The sequence below is a fragment of the Diadema antillarum genome, unplaced genomic scaffold (genome assembly GCF_040938485.1).
Source record: "Diadema antillarum isolate AM-2024a unplaced genomic scaffold, OU_Dant_1.0 seq00001617_RagTag, whole genome shotgun sequence".
In the NCBI taxonomy this organism is placed as follows: Eukaryota; Metazoa; Echinodermata; class Echinoidea; order Diadematoida; family Diadematidae; genus Diadema; species Diadema antillarum.
This window is the reverse complement of record NW_027272329.1, coordinates 441,616-463,929: the sequence shown is the minus strand read 5'-3', so window position 1 is coordinate 463,929 and position 22,314 is coordinate 441,616. Positions and strand designations below refer to the sequence as shown.

The window sequence follows — 22,314 nt, the reverse complement described above, 5'->3', positions numbered from 1 at the left end:
CTGGCTCTGCCCTGTCTATATTGCCAAGACATACTATAGAGCTATTAGGAGAATTATGCATTATGGCGGAGGCATACCAGTCGCCATTTTTTTTTCTTTTTGCGGGGAGGGGTTAGGGCACCATTAAATCTGCATTTAAATCAAATTTCTCTGACAGTGGTATTAACATTTAGAATCTGTAACTATACATGTATCAGATGTAGATTTGCAGAAGTTGACTATATTCAAGAAACGTCTCTGCATCAATCCAAGTTCAAATAGCTTTAACTTGTTGTGGACGTTTTTTCCTTCTTTTTGAACAGAAAATGGTAGGATTAGAATATTGTTTCTCATGACATGAATGGTGGCAATTATGATATGAGAGATGATTCTCTTCGATCTGCCAAAGAATAAATATGAAAGAAGACAAAAAACTAGTCTTTTGAACTGTTGTCAGATTCTGGTTGACGGACGTGAGATCACCGAGCTGAACCTCCGATGGTTAAGAGAGAAAATGGGAGTGGTCAGCCAGGAGCCCATCCTCTTCAACTGCAGCATCGAGGAGAACATCGCCTACGGGCGCGAAGGCGTGACGAAGGAGGAGATCGTCCAGGCAACCAAGATGGCCAACGCCCACGACTTCATCTCTAAACTTCCCAAGGTGATGATCTCCACCACTTCTTTTTTTTTGGGGGGGGGGGGATGGGGGTGGGGTGGGGTGGGGTGTCATTTTCCATTTGATGAGATGGCTGGATAGCCCATATGCAGGTCCTGCAGCTGCACTAGCTGGTCTTCAATGGGGTCCATTTGGATGTGAGGCGGGACCACCACCTCATTGGGTTATGCACCCTGCTCTTTGCGATGAATGAACGAAGCAGGATCTTTTACGTGCGTGAGTTATGATTCTCTCTCATACACGGGACCTCTTTCATTCGACTTAGATGAACAGAGCGTTTTTCCTTCTACTGAAGGAATGTATTATTACACGCAACATGGCCCAGTTATTCGACTCAGGAATCGAACCCGGGTCCTTTGGATGTTGCTACCGGCTGGGACAAATCCATGAGACACATTGTACTGACAGTTTATCAATTTATAATGAAATAACCGCCTACGTACATGTAGGGCCTACTTTAAATCTGCTGAGACAGGTTATAAGAAATCTTAATCAGTCTCGCTTGTCATAGTTGTTAAAATTAAGAAGTTGATTGTAGGCCCCTGATGTTTGTATATAACAGCAAATTCAAGTCATCAGTGAATGTTTCTTAATTTATAAAATATGTTTACTTTTTTTGTCTTTTTGTGTCTTAAAATCGGGACATGAATTGTGTGATTGTTTTTATGTTTGTTCTTAAATAACGGTCATATAACCAGCTTTTACCCTCTCAATAGCCTGATTGCGCTCAATTTCCATGTTTGTTATCTATCTTTTGGATTGGGGTCTTTTTTTCTACGTCTCTCATTTTTTTCAATACTTCCCTAGCGATGCGTTTTAGCGTTGGATCTACAAACGAAATGGTCAATGTCCTTTACTTTCATTTTTCTTCATGATTCTACCACATTGCAGGGCTATAACACCATGGTCGGAGAGCGCGGCGCCCAGCTGTCTGGGGGACAGAAGCAGAGAGTCGCTATCGCCCGCGCGCTGGTGAGAAACCCGCCCATTCTTCTCCTGGACGAAGCCACGTCAGCCCTGGACAGGGAGAGCGAGCAAGTCGTGCAGCAAGCTCTGGACAAGGTAGGACCATTGTTACTGTCGATGAAATTTTTGGCTTCTTAAAGACTATAGACACTGCAGAATGCAGAATATATTGGAAGGATGTGTAAGGAGCGAGCGTGGAGTAAGATATTAATTCAAAGATATGCCACCCACCTATGGCAACAGTTGTAATCGGAAGGTACATTAGGTGCATCTTTCGCGCGAATCAAAAACAAAACTAACGAATGAATCCAAAGTGAAAATGGGCAACTGTATAGCTTAAAGGGATGGCACAGTATTGGTGGAGATGAGAATTGGGCTTTTAACTTTTTACGAGATACCAAGAAAACACTTATGATATAGTACACACTTATGAAAGAGTGCAGATTTAATCATTTTAAGAGAAATTCAACGTTTATTTGATAAAAATCGGGTTTGGAATAGTTGAAACATCCAAAAACAAAATAAAACAAAAGAAATCGTAATAAAATGTAAGTCCCACACTTTATTAGGATCACATTGTTTTGGATATCTCGGCCATTTCGAAACCAATTTTCATCGAATAAACATTGAATCACTCTTGGAATTACATGTTCTTTCATATTTCATAAGAGGTTTCTCACTAACTCACCAGAAATGATAAATGCCTGAAGTTAAGTCTTAACCAAGACTATGCGATCCCTTTAAACATATTTTATCGATGGCTGTAGCATATCAAATATCTTCTCTCGCTTTTTTTCCTTTCCAAATGCGCCTTTAAAGATGATACAATGTGAATGATAACGATGACCGCAATTATGTTATTATCTTCATTACTTAATCATTTTTTTTACGATGGTCATTACTACCGCAGTTGTTAAAATCAGTGTCGCTCCCATTATATACACTACATAGCTATCATCTTATCTGTACTTTAACTGCTGCTACTATTTTCAGGCATCGGAAGGTCGCACCACTATCGTCATCGCTCACCGTCTCACCACAATCCAGAATGCGGACGTCATCTACGCATTCGACAACGGAACCATTGCGGAATTCGGAAACCACGCCGAGTTGATGAAGAGAGGTGGTGTCTACAAACAGCTGGTCACGCTTCAAGCTTTGGATGGCGCCGGTAAGCGGATGGACAGAAAAATTATTACAAGTTTTATTATTATTATTATTATTATTATTATTATCATTATTATTATCATTATTGTTATTAGTATTATCATCATTAGCATTATTATTGCTCATGTTATTATTGTTGTCATCATCATCATCATCATCAGCAACATCATCATTATCATTATTATTATTATCATTTATTCGACATAGCAGCAAGCATTATATTTTAGCCGAGGAAAAGTCTAGAATGACGATTGTCTTATGTCGTTGTTGGCTCACTTTGTATTCTTTCACTTATTCTGTAATCAACTGTATTGCAATGATGATTCTCGAAATCTATAAATGGATAATTATCGATAACAGGAGAGTCGTCTGCGACGTCAAAGGAGAGACAGGCGTCTGTCACGAGTCCGCTTCCCCGCCAAGTGTCTCGCCAGAGTTCACAGAAACTTTCCCGCCAGATCTCTTCCGCCAGCAGCGGGAAGAGTGAGAAGGAGGAGGTAAATTTTGGACACCGCATTTTCAAAAGCAATTTCGCACATTTTCTTCGCTAATTATTTTACCTGATTATATCAAATTTCTGTTAGTACACAATGCCTACGTCTCGCACTAACTTGTCATAATAACTGAGATTTTTTTTGTCTGTACTTAAACAGAGTATATTTTGTAACTTTTATGTTTCGGCTTACGTCCTTGGGCTTTTTGTTTTAAAATGTACATATAATTATGATGTTCCTTTCGACCCAGGAGTGTAGATAAATATCTTCCAATGCTTGGGTAATAATCATAACAGGTTCCCCTTGGAGGAACAACGCTAGCATGGAAGGGGCTACCATGGATATGACCAATAGTTCGCCACTTTGGTCTAGACACTCTATGGGGGATATACACCGTGAATATATGCCTACAACCTTGTTTGCTCACTTTAATTGCTGCGTGCCTTAACTTGTTGCCATTTTTGTTTTTGCCCTCGCTTTCTCGCTGTAACCATGGTAACAGGAAGAGGAGGCGGAGGAGGAAGGTGTCCGGCAAGTCGGTTACATGGAGATCCTGAGGCTGAATGGTCCCGAGTGGCACGTCATCCTCGTCGGCTGCATCTTCGCTGGTATCCAGGGAATCGCTTACCCTGCCTTCGCCATCCTCTTCAGTGAGGTCATTGCGGTGAGTTGCAAAAAAAAAAAGAGGTCGATGACGACTCAAGTCTTTAATGTTTCGTTTGTTTGTTTGTTTGTTTGTTTGTTTGTTTATTCATCGTAAAATCACAAAGTAACAATGATACAATACTACTGGGATGTAAAACAGAAGATAAACGGATGGATTGCCCTGCTCAGCTCAGCCTTCATGGTCGTGCTGGTCTTCCGAGTGGTCCAGCTTTAGATGAATAATCACATTTTGAAACTCCTGACTATGAAACTAATATAAGTAAATACACACACATACACATTCTACAACAATAATACGCATAAGATGATAATATCATATACAAACAGAGTATTGATACATCATTACATCAACTAAAACAACATAACAAGAAGCCCGTGAAAATAATTGTTAACTCTCCCATCCCGACTGCCATTACTCGCTCCCCAACCCACAGCCCTCCCCATAAAACGTGGTAACGCCTTGTCTCTCATGCAAAAGGTGCAATTATATGCATGCAGAAAGTCTTGTGCCACGAAACCTAAATACAATATTACTTACCCCCTGCTTGTTCTTACGAAATACGGGAAATATCTACGGTCTGGTGCCATATTCCATTCGGCCTCCGGCCTCATGGAATATGGCACCAGACCGTAGATATTTGCCCGTATTTCGTAAGAGCAAGCAGGGGGTAAAGATTGTATCTTTTGAAGTGTAGATCTACATGAATTCTGTAGTGTAATCTCATTGGTAAAGTTACACAGGCTAACCTTCTTCTCGCTGATTTCCTCACGTGAATAATGTTGAAATTGCCGGCTGTCAGGCCCCAGTCACATAATGCTCTGCGTCCGGCGTTACGTCCAAAAAAGTCATTTTTCTGCGGACTCCCGCGGATCCTTTGCCGTCACCAGAAAATTTGTACAAAACATACGGGGAAAAAATGCGGGCGATACGGACAGATACGACCAGATGCGAATACTTGCGTCCACTTGCGGATATTCTTACGAACTGGCACGTAATAGTTCTGAACACTTGCGGAGAGTTACGGATATTTTCGGATAGTTACGGATAGTTACAGATTGTTGTAAATAATTGTGGACAATATGGTTTTCTCTGACGATCCCTGCAAAGTCAATGTATTATGACAGCAGGGTTATCACATATTGGACTGCTTATATTGTACACTTGGGAAAACTGAAATTGAATTACATCTGTAAGTACAAGTTGTGAAAAAAAACACGTATTCCTTTAACTTGCTTTACAGTAATAAAAGATATATGAAATTTTGAACTTGAAGTTTGAATTTTATCTATGCAACTCAATTATGAATAAACACCATAAATGTAAAGACATAACATGATTATGCAACAAATGAAATACAATGTAGATCGATAAGTTAGACATTAGAGTAAGAAAATATTACTTACAGTCGTGGAATAGACAAACTGTGGTTACGCTGTCATTGTGCAGCGATATTCATGACTTACTGGGTTATGTTATGGAAATTTTCATAATAAAGCAATGCTTATTAAATTTCCAGAAAAAAAAAGACATAAGGACTTTCAAACACCCCTCCCACTCCCAAGTACAATATATATATATATATATATATATATATATACATACATATTATATATATATATATGTATATATATACAGGGCTCCACACTAACTTTTTTATTTGGTGGCCCGATGGGGCCACCAAAATCATCAATTTCAAATTTTTGGTGGCCCGAGAGAAAAATTTGGTGGCCCCCAAAATACAATAAAAAACATTAAAATTCCTGTTGTTGTTTTTTTTTGATAAGTCAAATATTTAAGTTTTATCATAGTAAGAATTGGAAGCTGGACATGTCCACTCATAAATAAACCTCAACAAACTCGCAACACTCACTCTCAGGCACTAATTCTGTCCTTTTCATCCATCCTTTAAACAAATTTGACTGCTGAATGGCAAGACGAAGTATGAATATTTATTGACAGGCACATGGGTTGCAACATCTTAACATAAATAAATGACACTTTTCAAAAAATTTTGGTGGCCCGCCTTTCATTTTTAGTGGCCCCGGGCCACCGGGCCACCGTTAGTGTCGAGTACTGATATATATATATATATATATATATATATATATATATATATATATATATATAGTAAGTGGAAAAATGAGCAAAGAAAATGGGATTCCACCGGGCTAGCAATCCGGAGGTCTCGGGTTCTTATCCCGATGGAATCCCATTTTCTTTGCTCATTTTTCCACTAATGATTTATATTCATTTCTGGTCAGTTTTCTTCTGTTTGCATTTATATAAAAATGCAATACACATTCCATGGAGTGTAAAGTGGGTAAGACTACAGAGAAATACTAAATTCGTTCTCATTTTATATGGTTTATCGCTGTCCCACACCTTCCCCGGCCAGAAAAGTGAATAAAATGCTGTCACCCCATCCCCTACCCAAAATATTGCCTTTTTCGAAAAATATACATTCGAAGAGTGCAAGAAAAAAAGTTCAGCACCAAGGGTCAACCGATGTCATGTGTATATGGGTGTCACTTAAAATGGCCATTTGTGGGAGAAATTTCATAATTAATTTTGACCATGCGGTTCTGCCTCTCCACAGCTCCGACTGTGTTGTAGCATTCCTTCAGGTAAATGCCCTGCAGCTTGGCAACACGAGTTGTGTGGCTTCCCACGAGTCTCTGTGTTCCCATGTGAGTGGAAAACAGAAAACGTTGAAGGACGTAATCGTCCTCAGCATCCGTAACTGTCCGCAAATATCCGTAAGCGGACGAAAGTGTTGTGATACGTTAACTTGCGGTTAATTTCGGATACTTACGGTGGACGTAAACAAACGCAAACGGACGGGAGGTAAAATTTTTGCGGATGGTCTGCGTCCAAGCTGCGGGTATTTACGTTCAGTTATGGATAGTTACGTTTGGTTACGGTTACTTGCGTAAGTTTGCATCCGTGGAGTCCCTCTGCGAAATTTTGAACATTTCAAAATTTCGCATGCTTGGCGCCGTCATTTTGCGTTTCTTTACGGATGAGTTACGGACAGTTATGTCTACATACGTCCCTGCGGATGCCTGCGTCCACGCTGCGTCCCCTTGCGTCCACTCATCCGTATCTATCCGCGGCGGACGCAACCCATCGTAAAGCCATGTTGACTTACGTCTCGCGAGCTGCATGCCTTATGCGCGCAAACGTATATACACGCAGCTAGCTGTGTAATATCATGACGTCATATCACGGACTACGGAAAATATTCAGTGGCGGATTTAGCACATGCGCACAATATGACCTTATTCACGGAATTTGAATTATATCCGGAAAAAGATACCTGCGCAGAATTTCAGATTAATAAGATACATGTATGACAGATCCGTAGAACATTGTCTCACGTTGATTTACTGTTGGTATCCTACTAGTGATACTTGTATGCTTTCCTTGAATTATAGTTATTAAGCTAAGATGCAACACTGACAAAAAATGAGAGAATATGAATATTATAGACAGTTGTAAAAAAAAAATAAAGGAATTCCAGCTAAAAGCGATATTGTTGTTTATCAATGAGAAAAAAAAAACAATTTGACAGTTTCTCTTACCTTTAATTTTCAAATGCCTTTTCCTGTGGTAATAATGACTTCCTTTTGAATTGTTGTAGAGATGCAATACAATACGAAGGGTATACTTACAAATACAAATACAGCTGTATATTGATTGTTGATGTTAAAAGTATCACATTTTCTGCTCTCGGACAAACCATGCTAACCGCGCAGATCTTTAGCCTCCCGCCGGACGAGCTCCAAGAGGAAGCCATCTTTTGGTCGTTGATGTTCCTGGCACTGGGCGGGCTTCTCTTCATCTGCAACACGGTGACTGGGAGTGCTTTCGCCGTGTCGGGGGAGGAGCTCACACTCCGCCTCCGCCGTAAGGCTTTCTGGACGATTCTTCGACAGGTAATCGACCGCAGGGGTACACGTCACGAGTTCGACACCCACGAATCATACAGCCCATGAGTTCGATTCTAAGCAAACAAGGCCCATGAGTTAAGCCCAGGGTTGTAATGTCGAAGTCGCGGGCTGTTTTATGTAGTGTCGAACGCATGAGCCTTATTTGTCAAGTGTCGAACTCATGGGCTGTATTGACTAGTGGGATGTACGATTCATGGACCTTTTTTTCATTTTCGAACTCGGGGGCTGTATGACTCGTGGGTGTCGGTCTCATGGGATGACCGCGACCGCATTAGACGTACTCCACGTTCAAATGACGAGTATACCGAAGGAGGCGCTCTCTTTCCACCTCCCTCATGTCCCTGGTATCAAAGCTTCCAAGTCTTCCTCATCATTTACTAGAAAACCTCCCTCACACTTAGATATCTCTTTATTTCCCGAGAATAGTGTCTCCCGTTAATTTTGGGTATTATTATTGCCTGTTAACCCTTTAGCAAGTGAAGATTCTGTACACAACGGCCTATGGTTCCTTGGAAGGTACAGCAATCAGGCAATATTGCTCTCCTTTCGACAACTTTCTAAATGATGTAAAATAGCTTTAATACAGCTTGTTTACTTTTTGTCTGTTATAAGTTGTGTTTATTTGAAAGCCTATTAAGACTTTACCAAGAAAATGATGTGTCACAGAAGTAATTCTGACATACTTTTGTTGACCTTTGACCTCTTTCAAATTACATAATTATAATTATTCTATATGAAAAAAAAATGGTAAAACATAAAACATATATTTTAACCCGTTCAATACTGAATTCTTAAATCCCCATAGACTTAACAGACAGGTAAACAGGTTCCCGTAGGGAATGGGTTAAAAACGAACGGGCAGTTTCGGGAGTTTTACGGAGTAACAAGACGGCCGGTTTCGGGCGTTTCAGTGACCATTTGGTGAAGATGGTAGTAAAACATATGTTTCACCAAATTGCTGTCTGTAACCTCCATACAGTGGCGTATCTAGGGAAAACGGCGCCCGGGGCAAGCGCGAAAATTGCGCCCCTAATTTCTGAAAAAGTGTTCAACCCAAACCCCATCCCGGTAAGGACTTTAAAAAAAGTCCACATGATATGCTTTTTCAAGCACTTAAAATGGGTCTTTTAAGGGTGATTTAAATGTAATAAATTTAGATAAATTTTGGCGAGCGAGCGTAGCGAACGAGCCGAAAATTTTCGTATATTTCCGCGTCATCATCACGTTTTGTTCTTATCTTTTTTTTTGATAGATTTTGAGCGAGCGCAGCGAGCGAGCCGAAAATGTTTGTATCTCAGCTTACAAAACATGGAATTCTTGTCATTTTTTACTTATTAAATCTTATAATTCTAGTCAACATAATCATAGTGACGGCCTAATAGATAACGATTTACACCAACAAACTGAGGACTTGGAAAAAAAAATACTCTAAATTAGTACGCGCGAGTGAGCCGAAATTTGTATATTTCCGAGTCATCACTACATTTTGTTCTTATTTTGTTTGATTTGGTTTTTTGCACCCCCCCCCCCCCCCTGTATGTTCGACACCTTTGGCGCCCTCGTTTGATCCAATGGGTGATCGCTTCAGAACGGAAGAAATAAAATTGCAGCCGCTGCTCCGTGTAACATTTTGCCTTCTAACGATGGCATGTGTGAGCACAATATACATTGTCATTTTGTCCGCGTCATCATCACGTTTTATCTTCTTTTATATATATATATAAATTTGGGCCAGCGAGCGCAGCGAGCGAGCCGAAATTTCAGCTTACAAAACATGGAATTCTTGTGTGAACACAATAAACATTGTCAATTTTTGTTTTTATGTTGTTTGATTTGGTTTTCTTCCCCCCCCCCGGTCCGGGCGAAGTTTGTTTGTTTGTTTGGTTTTTTTTTCTTTCTTTTTTTCTTCTTCGTTTTTTTTTTTCCCGTTTTTTCGTTTTCGGCGCCCCCAAGGAGTGGCGCCCGGGGCACGTGCCCCCCTTGCCCCCCCCCCCTTAGATACGCCACTGCCTCCATACTAATGTTGGAAAGTTGGCAGCCCTAGTTAAACTATGTGTTCAAGCTTGATATATCATTTTCATTATTTCCCCGACGGCCAGAGTGTGCCTTACGCCTTAGCTGACTTATTGCAAAGAACTAATGCATGGGAACTTAAAGTACTAAAAACTTTATTTGAGTAGACACAAGTAAAAATGCTGAGCTCGTTGCTGGGGTCCGGAGGAAAATCAACAGTGAAACATGTTCTCTTTCATGTTCTCATTGTTCTCATCATATTCAATTGCCATCAAATAAATATTCAATTGCCATCAAATAAACAGTTAATCCTTTTAGAATTGTATGTTCTTAGATATTTTAATGAGTTATTTCGAATTATCTTGTAAAAAGTTAAAAACCTGAACCGACCATCTCAATCAAAACTGATACACCATCCCTATAATCTGTCCAAAATCATCTATCTATTCATGATTATAAATCTGTATTTTGTAATCTAACCTATCTATCTGCCCCTTGTTTCTCGTACCGTTTGTCTGTCTAGCTTGCTTAATCCTTGCTTGCTCTACATATTCATGATTTTCATCAATCTTAATTATTCTGCAATAATGCAGGACGTAGCGTACTTCGACCAGCCTTCCCACAGCACTGGGGCGCTCGCCACGAGGTTGTCGGCGGACGCTTCCAACGTTAAAGGGGTGAGACGTATATCGAATTACATTACTATTGTGGTGTGCAAACTTCGTGAATGGGGCTCTGATATAACGAATACAAGTTATGACAAACTTTTGTTTTTGTTCGAATACAATTTTTGACCTCTTTTTCGAATGGAGTTTTCCCCAACTGTGTTCATAATTACGTTGTGTAGGGCAATTTGTCAATCAGTTGCAATAGAAACAGATCGATGCAAGAATTCATTAATTTTAATTCTTATTATTTCTTTCTTTTGTATTATACTTTGTTCTTTATGTTAGATTATACTTTGTTCTTTTTTTTTTTTGCTTGATGAAAAAAAGATAAACTGAACCGAACCGAACTGAACTGAACTGTTTATTTGTAGCATTTGATATTGATACGTATGCAATAACCCACGCACAGTAATAACATGAGGCGTACATGCAAATTCCCCACGTTTTTAAGTGTACTGAGGTTTTGTGATGCCTGTTTCGGTCATGACGTGTGTGTGTGTGTGTGTGTGTGTGTGTGTGTGTGTGTGTGTGTGTGTGTGTGTGTGTGTGTGTGTGTGTGTGTGTGTGTGCAAGCGCGCGTGTGTGTAATTGGTGTAATTGACTGCGGACTTCGCAAAGAATTTAAATGAGCAGAAATAACTCTTTCATCATATCTGTTGCTAGGCGACCGGTGCCCGACTGAGCATCGTCGTACAGTCCCTGGTGACGATGACGGCTGCCCTCGCCATCGGGTTCATCTTCGGCTGGAAGCTGGCTCTGCTCATCCTCGCCTGTCTCCCCGTGCTCGCCTTCACCGGCGGCCTGCAGATGAAGATCTTGCAGGGTTCACAGACCCGCGATGCTGCCCTCATCGAGGAATCCGGGAAGGTACTCGGCTTAATGGTCCGAATTCACGAAGATGGTTTAAATTCAAACTATGGTTTATAGCAAATTTATTCTTCTGTTAATTAGTCCCAAAATCGTGTTCTGCACATGCGCGAGAGGGTTGTTTTAAGTGTCTACCCCGGGCCGCTGGGAGACTGCGTCTTAAAGCGTTCACGTCGCAGATCTACTAAAAGCTCGCTATAATCATGCGACCACGCTCGTAAGTGACACTCCTTTTTCTTGGCGTTGCGATTTGTGTGTGGAACTAAAGATATTGATTGCAAAACGGGCTAATCGCCATTTATATACACTTTTTAATGTAAGTCCATCACCAGGCAGAGCAAAATAAAACCTTTCCAGAAGTACCTCACTTGAAGTATCACAGGGAATATTCTTGAAGTTGTGATAATTTTTTTTTTATTTTCTTCTCATTTTCCTTATTTTTTTCAGCGGGTTTAGTCGAAAATCTCATATCGACAATAATAGAGTTAACTTGTTTTGCCATGAGACAATATTTTTCTTTCATTCCATTCAACAAAGAGTGAAGCGGAATATAGTATGTTTCGACTGATCAAACTCATCAGTAATACATTGTTAAAGGGAAGGTAAACCCAAAGAGCAATGTGGATTGAATGAAAGCAGCAACAGTAGTAGAGCACATCAGTGAAAGTTTGAGGAAAATCAGACAATCGTTGCAAAAGTTATGAATTTTTAAAGTTTTGGTGTTTGAACCGCTGGATGAGGAGACTACTAGAGGTTATGACGTATGAGAGGACAACAATACAAAGAAAATATAAAGGAAATTCAACAAAAATTCATTTATCTAGCATTATGAAAGAGCACTTGACTAACCGCTTTCAGAAAGCAGGGGGAATAATTGTTACCCTTAACATATGTCAGTATCAAGTTGACGGAATTTGTAATTTTCATGAAATATCGATTTTTGTAGCATTTTCTTTATATTTTCTTTGTATTGTTGTCCACTCATACGTCATAACTTCTAGTAGTCTCCTCATCCAGCGGTTCCAACACCAAAACTTCAAAAATTCATAACTTTTGCATCGATTGTCCGATTTTCTTCAAACTTTCACTGATGCGTTCTACTAATGTTGCTGCTTTCACTCAATTCACATTGCTCTAGGGTTTACCTTCCCTTTAAAGCCGATATCCTTTTTTTTTAAGCTGTTAATAGATGTCCGCAATGTCCGTTTATGGTGTAATGTACGAAGGGCCCATGCAGGCTCAAATTATTTTGATGGAAGTCTTTCAATTTTCTTAAAATCCCCGTTTTACAGAATCTTGTCGGTTGATGTCGGAACAATGCGATGATGTTATCTTAAGGGTTTTAACAATAAATCCTTCTCCCATCCCTTGAACTGCTCGATCGTCATTATTATGGACTCGAATGCCAAGTTGAGAAATTGTAGGGACTGACAGTCTTTGCAGTACGTCTATGCCTGAAAATCGACTATGCTTGAATAATATGCAGCTTAGCACAAATCAAATCGATGTCTGTCCACAGATCGCTGCTGAGGCAATAGAAAACGTCCGGACGGTGGCGGCGCTCTCACTGGAAGACCGCATGATCAAGAACTACGACGAACAGCTGCAACGACCATACAAGTATTTAAGAAACCTTTCTACCATCAGCATGTCAAACTACCCCACTTATCTCACTTGAGTTAGAAAAAAAAACGGTTTGCTGACCACTGTAACCTTTCTAATGTCATTGCTATTTTAACCATATGGAATTTTTAAGATCACATTCCAAATGAAGAAGGTATTATAGAACGATCCAAAAACAACAAAAAAGGTTAACTCCGTAAAAGAACAGTGTATTCACTGTCACACAATCATTTTCGAAGGTAGCTGTTATTATTTGATATTTATTTCAAAGAATTTGATATCGTTCGTATTTCATCATTCTGCATTTGTAAAACGATACACGAATGAAACACGCAGTCTACAGCTCTGACAAAATGTCACTAATGCTAGCGTTCGAATGTGTCGTCCTCGTCCCAATCAGGCAGGGCAAAATAAACAGCCAGATGAACGGCCTCGGGTTCGCCGTCTCGCAAGCAATGATCTTCTTCATCTACGCAGTGTCCTTCCGCTTCGGGGGCTACCTGGTGTCCATCGGTGAAATGGACGGAGACGACGTATTCAAGTGAGTATACAACTAGAACAGAACAAAGCAAAATGCAGCAAACCACCACAAAAATACGAAAATCCTTACATAGCCGTCAATTAAATAACCGAATTCGAACATTTCATCACCAACAGTACAACAGTACCTCTCAATAAGTTGAGATATCATTTGATATTAATAATTTTCCCCATATAGAGTAATTTTTGGACTCGCCTTCGGTGGAATGTCTGTGGGTCGTGCCATGGCCCTCCTCCCAGACTATGCCAAGGCTCGACACTCGGCCGATCTCCTCCTGCACCTGTTCGCCACCGAGCCGCTGATCGACAATTACTCCACGCGCGGTACCACACCCGTGAGTTTCAGCACCCTGCATTTTTTATAATTTTCCTTTAAAATGTTAACAATTTACGCAATTCTCTGGCTATGTCTTTTTTTTCTTTTGTTTGTTTTCTCGCAACAATGTTCTTACAAGTTTCTGTAAAAGATTATACTTGCTGTTGGTATGCCTGGTACGACATCATCTTGTCAAAAATGGCAGACGCTACCGCTTCGATTTAAGCTTTTCCGAAAACGAAACCAAACGCCGCTTTCGTCTTTCAACAGAGTGCTTTGTTGCCTAGTGTTATACTGATATTCCTGTCTTGTTTGCAAAGGGCGAAGTTTTTCTTTATCATAAAATAGTTCATGCTGGTGAGATGCTTTGTGACCCTGGCAAATCATAGGTAGACTAAATTCAAACGAGTATTAAAACAGAGCTTATATAATTTCTGATTATTGCGGTTTTAGATCGTAATGAGTTTACTTTTAGACTTCCTGCCTTCGTGGTCATTTTTTTTTTGCTTGAAGTGTTAGCTTATACTGCGATATCTTATTGCTTTGTTATTTCTTGTATTGATCGCCGGACTCTAACACACCGATCATAATGCCATCACCCCCCCCCCCCCCCCCCCTCCCATCGATATATTAGAACTCGCACAACACAAGAGGAAGGCAGGACCATTAGTCGTTGTTAATGGTAAAAAAAAAGAAAAAATGCTTTGAAATACAGCATCGCGTGGAGAACACGAAACATTGACAAAACAGGTCAATTCTGAAGACCGAAGTAATAACCAGATAGTTAATTCTCTTCCAAATGTATAAAAGAATACCTAATTACCGTAGCTAATCGAAAATCTTTCTTACAAATCACATTGTTCGGTAGTTTTCTTGGTGTTTTCTGCGACGTAATCAGGATGACGTGGTAATGGATCTAAGAGTACAGTTTTGACTTTCAGACTCTTTTTTTTCTCTCTCTCTTGTTTCTTTTTGTTTTGCTTTTTGCTCTCTCAGAAAGACGTAGATGGAGAGATACGTTATACCGATCTCAAGTTCAACTACCCGACTCGGCCCGATATTCCGATTCTGAAAGGCCTGAATCTCACGATCCGACCGGGACAGACGGTGGCCCTGGTCGGGGAGAGCGGGTGCGGGAAGAGCACCCTTGTGTCCCTCCTGGAGAGATTTTACGACCCGCTGGACGGGACAGTGGTCAGTACAGTGGTCTAAACCGAAGCGTATCATTTATGTAGACGTAAAGACGAGAGTATGAGTTGATAAAGATGGGCAAGTTGGCCTCTTAGAAGGGAATTCCAGTGCAGTTGAAAGTTAATCTGAAAATCGGAGTAAAATGTTCTTAGCACAATGGCAATTTGATCAAAATCGTATGAAAAATAAGGAAGTTATTTTGAAGTTTCGCTTATTCCTCAGAAAAACAGTTCTTGAACAGTCAAAATGAATATGCAAGTAATGATGTCATAATGTTATCCCCTCACAAAGTGCCATACAGTTCGTAGATTTGAAATTTCCAGTTTTCATTTTAAAAGCAATGACGCCCCATTTCATTTCATTAATCATTAATCATAGCAAATAGTTATGATTTTAATCAAAAGTACATCAAGTTATTGCATATCAGCGTTCCTAATCTTCCTTCACAGTCTGTGGATGGTAAGTCCATCAAAGACCTCAACATCCAGTGGCTACGAGCCAACATGGCCATCGTGAGCCAGGAACCAATCCTCTTCGCTAGCTCCATCAAGGAGAACATCCAGTACGGCGTGGAGGAAGAGATGGACATGACAAGCGTCGAGCAAGTGGCCAAGATGGCCAACATCCACGACTTCATCTCCTCTCTTCCCATGGTGAGATTTAAGACCTAGGAGAAAGAAATCAGAGCTCTGTTGCATTAAAATTAATATCAAACATTAGTCAGAAAATGAAACACAAGTCTCTGAATCTTAAATTCTGGTTGGCTGTAGTATTTGACTTTATAGGTTGACTTCATCTTTTTACGCAACAGGGCTCAGACATAATTATTGCTCGCCCCTTAAATCAATCATAAACGTAATATTTTGTGTCAGAGAGGAAAACCGCACTTCCCTTCCTAAAGCGCTGTAAGCATCTCTGACAATCTGGTATTACATAATGTCAAAATAATGTATTTTCATATTAACGTTTTCAGAGAAATTAACGTGAGGTTTTGCAATAACTGACAATAATTACCAAAGCGATCGAGATTTATTTTTAAATTTCTATCCTTTGCAGTCGTGTAATACCCATGATTAATAAATCTATTCACTGTGATAAGTCAACTACGATTTGCATCTTCAATACATTTATAGCTGTTTAATCCGATTGAGCTCGGCAGGAGATTTGGTCATAGAAATCGAAAACCACAAAGGTGTATTTCACATTATAATAACATGTTAACCATGTTAACGGCCCTTTAACAATCGCCCCGTCACTGTACAGGCATGGTAACATGGAAACATTGAACTGCACATTACTTGAATATGAGACCATTCTGAAGCAAATAAGTTCCACACAACAATAGATACATAATGTACTCTTTAAGAGTACATTATATTCCACAAGGATTGGAACAATCATCCCCAACATTCCCATTGATTCCCACTGATCAGTTACTAGTTTAGCATCCTCTCTAACACAGGGATGGCTTGAGACTGTATCTTAATCGTCATCATTATTCAGTTTTGACATGGGGTTTTCCGCTATCTTATGGTCGGACTTACCTCACTCTTACCGCAAGCGTGCTCACACATCCTCATCATCTTTACCCGATTTTATAGGGCGCCCTCCTTTCTCAAGCAAACCGTCCTAGCAAGCTCCTCCTTCACCTGCCTCCTCCAAATCTTCTTCGCATTATGTGGCTACATCATATTAAAAAATGTCTGAAACTCAAATGCTGTAGTAATTTCCGTGGGGAATTCAAACTCTAACTGAGAAGGAATTTTGATTAACAATGGTTGCCTCATCTTAAATTATATAACGCTTAAGGTATACAATCTGACCTAAAAAAAAATAAGACTCAGTACACGATAAGATCTGAAATCATTTACACTTGATTCGAAGGACTGAAGCATGAGTTTTCGGGGATGAACTAAAACGTCTTTCTACGGATTAATCCTGATGTCTGACAGCAAGGTTTCCTCTTAACCACTGAAAACCTCTATCTAATGGTTCATGACAGGGTTACGACACTCTGGTCGGTGAGAAAGGAACCCAGCTGTCCGGGGGTCAGAAGCAGCGAGTGGCCATCGCCAGAGCTCTGGCCAGGAACCCCCGCATCCTCCTCCTAGACGAGGCCACGTCAGCCCTCGACACGGAGAGCGAAAAGGTATAATTTAGGAATCTTTGACTATTCATTTCGTCTGCCAGATCACTCACAACTGCAGGGACTGGTTTGAAGGTAGTGAAGTGCCTTTTTACAGTATACAGAGATTGCCTTTTAACGGGTTAGAAACTGTTCATATCGAGGAGGGAGATACACTACTAGAATATAATTAATTCCGATATTGTGTGGACGTGAAAGCAAGACTCCCAACTGACTGGTGTTATGATATTACATCGATACACAAGACAAGATCTGATGTTGTTCTCTACACGTGTGTGAATACTGTATATCACCTCATTCTAAGCCGTTGGCAGCCTGTCCATTTTGTTTTTAAGTGTACTATCTGACATGAAGTCACTTCTCGCTGTATAACAATTCCTCGTTGTATCAATCACGTCATTGAATTATGACTAATAACCCCAAAGAATAAATAAGATACTTTACTGCACCTCATGAGATAAAGACATGGTACATCCCGTTCACGTATACAAAAGGTTACTCATGACCCTTTAAGGAAATTCCTTATCCTCCTTGCACAGTACATGTACATTGTCCATCTGTTTATTTCTCTTACGTTCATGCTGTTGTGTGTAACTGTTTTCTTTACGATTACTTTCAGTCTAACTTATTTGTTATTTTTTTTTTTTTTTGTAATTGGAATAATGGGATATGAATGTCTCCAACCACAACCAAAATTTGGTGGTTTCGGATTCAATACCAGGTCAGTGAAATCTTAATGCTGAATATCGCAACTATAGTATTCACGTCAACATAAGTTGCAAGTGTCCATTATCCTTCCCAAGTTCTCCAGCTCCCATTTCTCTGATGTGAAGAGTGTAAACACGTAAACGTAACATTACTTGTGACTATTATACGCTTTCATTATCAATGACCTTCCATTCTATTATTATGTAAAGTTAGCTTTGTATCCTAGCTGCCAAAGATACGGTTGGTTTAATTTTTGCAAAAAAAAAAAAAAAAAGGACAGCAGCAACAGCAACATCAAAGAAACACTTCCATTTATTATTAGATCGTTATGTTCACAAAAAGTATATGGCTATGTGTATTTTTTCTTCCAGATCGTGCAAGACGCGCTCGACAACGCCATGAAAGAACGAACCTCCATCGTAATCGCCCATCGCCTTTCCACCGTCAAGAACGCCGACGTCATCGCCGTCATCAGAGACGGCGTCGTCATGGAGAGCGGAAGTCATGTCGAGCTCTTGAAGAGGAGGGGTCACTACTTCACCTTGACCGGTGGTCAAGCCCTGGTAGAGGACTAAGATCGTCGACGTCGCATGAGAAATATTGCAGGACTTTAGTTGACACAGGGAGATCACCTCCTGGTCGACAGCATCGTAACGGGAATAATCGTTACTCCGCGTTCGACTTTGCTGTTCTGGAGAAGGCAACGCCGTGCAAGAAAATATCGACAAGAGTTTGAATAGAGAAGTCAGAATCACTCGTATATTTACAAAATATTGGTCAAATTTCGATGAAATGGTATCAGAGTCCATGACACTGACGTGTAACCATTTTCTCGTGACACTCCGTAACATTTACCTCATTCGGTGTCATTTAGTTTTCAGAATTAGTTTTTGTTCTGCTGTTATCAATAACGTACAACTATGTGAATCATAGATTGAATGAAGTCTGGTGGAGGGGAAACTGCTGGTACCTCTTTCCGTGGTGACAGGATATAGGAAGGTTGAGAGTCAACCAGAATTTACTTTTATCATACATTTCTACACATGGTCCTGTCAGAGTGGAAGCATTATTGATATATTATGTTTTTTTCTTCATTTTTTTTTTTGCATTTTGGACGTCTTCGCACACACACACACAAAATTCTTATAATAGTTATTTAACTCATTATGTACAAGGTGTTCTCTTCTTCTTATATCTTCTAGTCAGACGGGAAATTTTCCATTTCCGACTGAACGGCACATCTTGTCAGAGATATTTATACACAATATGAGTCCATGCATAAGCTACAATTTCCCATGTCAAACTGAATTTGGCCAAAAATTGGACTTGGGTCGTTCTTATATTCAGGTCTTCATATCTTTGTAATAATATGATCATAAATGTAAGAATAAATGTAACATTTACGCATTAATATAAAATATAGGCTGGATAACATTCTGTAACGACAGCTAAAGATTATATCAGTCTCACTTTCTTCTTCGTTTCCCCAAAACAGGAAAGAGAGGAAATGGCCTTAACTGACTGCTTGCCTTTATGAACAGCACTTATAAAATAAATAACGAAATATAAATAGAACCGTATTGTAGTTGAAATGTAAGTATATAAGGTATAGCATGAAACAACTCAATGTGGTTTCTGAAGGTAAGTCAGTGGTTATCGCATGAATGGTGTGCGGACCACACTCTTCGATACTTCACCATTATGTTCACGGGTACCATCGCAAAATTGCAATATGATAAAATTATGATTAAAATACATTCAACTTTCTGTCACAAAGTGTTGTGTGTAATGAATGCCGTACTTTGGTTTGTCATGTGTCGTGTGTGTGTGTGTGTGTGTGTGTGTGCGCGCGTATGTGCATGCGTGTGTTTGTATGTGCATGCGTGTGTTTGTATGTGTTCCTGTGTATACTGTTTGTTTGCTGAATATGCAGGATAAAATACTTTGAATACGCCGAAGCACCGTCATGGACATATATATATTATAAAGTACATCCCGTGCATGATCCAGAATTCACGAACGCAATATCAGGCACCAACAAATTAGCAGTTCTAACCCTCATTAACAATTACTTACTTTAGATTTTATTAGAAAAAAAAATCACATCAAATCTTCCAAATACTCTAGTAACATAACAAGAAGTCATGAGTTTGTAATACAAAATATATCGACAAACATCTTTAAGTGGTAAGTGCATCGCCTCTGTAAAAGTGAGTAAACAAAATCATTGTGTTATTGGAAAAAGAGACCCATGTATATATAAAGACAGGCTATTTCAAACTGACAACCGCTCAATTGTCTATAGCTTAATCTGTCAATGCAAAGCTGTACATGCTCATAATCTGTTTCCGGTACAGACATCCTGTCAAATTATCATTCAAAATCTTACCTTTCCATGAATGAAGGAGTAGAAATAGAAAATTCAGAAATGGAAACAAGTTGATAGGAAGGGGGTTTTTTTTGACAGCTAGTTGTTCCCGTGGTTTACTTTTACGGAAAATTGGTCGAAAGTCTTGAATGCACAAAACATGAGATGCGTGCTCTGCGAGTGGTCTGCTTTGTTTGTGTGTCTGTTTTGTATTTCTGCTGCCAGTTATAGAAGATTTAGTGTAAAAAGAAAGAGTAAACGTTTGCATGTATCACTTTGTACGAATATTTGACCAAAGCTGGCCATAATTTAAGAAAGTTTAGAAATGTAAAATTTCTGTTTTTTAAAGGTCTCATATAGTTGATACACATATGCTCATGGGCGAGGTAATGGTGTCATTCCCTCACAAATTCGATTGTGTACAGAAATCTGACAAGACTTCAATTACTTCGTAATAAAATGTAAAACGTAATATTTCTTCTGCTATATGGCTGAATAACCTCAAAGTACTGAGCAGTCAAATATACTAGGATTTGTGACTAGAACCATAATTGCAATAAATTGTACAATTAAAAAAACCCCGGGAAATTACGAGATTTTGTGTACAGGCAATGGCAAGATGTGAGGTAATAACAATATAAACTCATTTGGCTGTATATCCGAATTTACCAATGTTAAAGAAGTATTTTTGAGAAAATTACCAAAAATTCACAATATCATAAGATTCTCTAAAATATTTTAATCTCAAACTGGTCCGGAATTTAACAGTAACATTTTCAGCACAAATCCACTCCAAACTTTGTTCAAGTTAATTAGAAAAGGAAAAGAAAATTCCTTCAGAAAAGTGCAAAGTGATCAAATTCAGATGAGAAATAAGGAAGTTATTATATTCTGAAAATGCAAAATTTTTGAGAAAACACTTCTTGACCAGTCGTTATGAATATTCAAATCGGCAAGTTGATGATATCCTACTCTCAAATTTCTTATCTATTTAACATATAGAAATGACATGAATCTTAAATCTCATACTTAAGATGTATAAGTATAAAACTTGATTTAAAATCATCCAACATAAGAAAGAACAAACGTTACCTCTGATATATACATATATACGTGGTATGGAAATGTGTTTTTACTCGTAAAAATTACATTTTTAATGCGAATTTCATATAAAGGGAAATAAAACGAGGGCATGACGTCGTTGACTCCCTCATTAATTGCATACTCGCATATTATGTACAAGTCCAGAAATGTTTTCCTAAAAAATGTAATATTTCAAAATGTCATACCTTTATTTCTTATCCAATTTTTGTCATTTTCGGAACGTTCTGTAGGGATTTTTTTTTCTTTCTTTTGGAGCTTTATATATTTTGGAGGTGAATTTCCTCATTCAGAGTCAAATCAATTCATTTATTTTCATTTTCACAACAAAACATAACACAGATTGAATCAAAAATTTATGAAATATTTTCGACTATGCGACGGATAATCATTTCGTTGATAATTAAGCATGAACTTATTTTTCCTGCATTTACTAAAATGTTATTGAAATCTTCTTCCGTAAAAACAACAACAGCCGAGTCTGATATTTTCTCCATGATTATCAAAGAGATATGCATTACTACCAATATGCATTACTGCCAATATGAATGATGTCAATTTATTATTTTTATCATATAGTTCTACATTGATACATCTTACCTAACCGTTGAGGAATTAAGCAAGCATGAAATGAAGACCTAATTCATCCAGATTTTAGAACTGAAGTTTGCGTTGGCTTCATCAATATCCACATATCTCAAGCATGGTACTCACGAAATTATGGTACTGTGTATTTATATACCCTGTGCAAGTGATACTTTATTGTCAACATATAAAAAGTAAAACCCACAACGATGAACTCCGTCGCGTCAATTTCTGACAAGTGAGATGTGGCTTGCCTCTTGGTTTGTGTGTGTGTATGTGTGTGCATGTG

At 39.1% G+C, this 22,314-nt stretch overlaps 1 protein-coding gene across 1 annotated transcript in view; it reads left to right on the top strand.

The window, feature by feature from the left end:
* The window catches only part of LOC139711143 (ATP-dependent translocase ABCB1-like), a 53,111-nt gene extending 34,280 nt beyond the window's left edge, over positions 1-18,831 (top strand). The window contains exons 12-26 of the mRNA XM_071623061.1: positions 437-640; positions 1,547-1,717; positions 2,615-2,792; positions 3,149-3,285; positions 3,785-3,946; positions 7,705-7,884; positions 10,506-10,589; positions 11,244-11,447; positions 12,967-13,067; positions 13,471-13,611; positions 13,789-13,945; positions 14,923-15,120; positions 15,567-15,770; positions 17,120-17,266; positions 18,343-18,831. Of these exons, the coding sequence (XP_071479162.1) occupies positions 437-640; positions 1,547-1,717; positions 2,615-2,792; positions 3,149-3,285; positions 3,785-3,946; positions 7,705-7,884; positions 10,506-10,589; positions 11,244-11,447; positions 12,967-13,067; positions 13,471-13,611; positions 13,789-13,945; positions 14,923-15,120; positions 15,567-15,770; positions 17,120-17,266; positions 18,343-18,546 (2,472 nt within the window). The 3' untranslated portion in view covers positions 18,547-18,831. The remainder of the gene's footprint in view (positions 1-436; positions 641-1,546; positions 1,718-2,614; positions 2,793-3,148; positions 3,286-3,784; positions 3,947-7,704; positions 7,885-10,505; positions 10,590-11,243; positions 11,448-12,966; positions 13,068-13,470; positions 13,612-13,788; positions 13,946-14,922; positions 15,121-15,566; positions 15,771-17,119; positions 17,267-18,342) is intronic.
* The last annotated feature ends 3,483 nt before the right edge of the window (positions 18,832-22,314 follow it).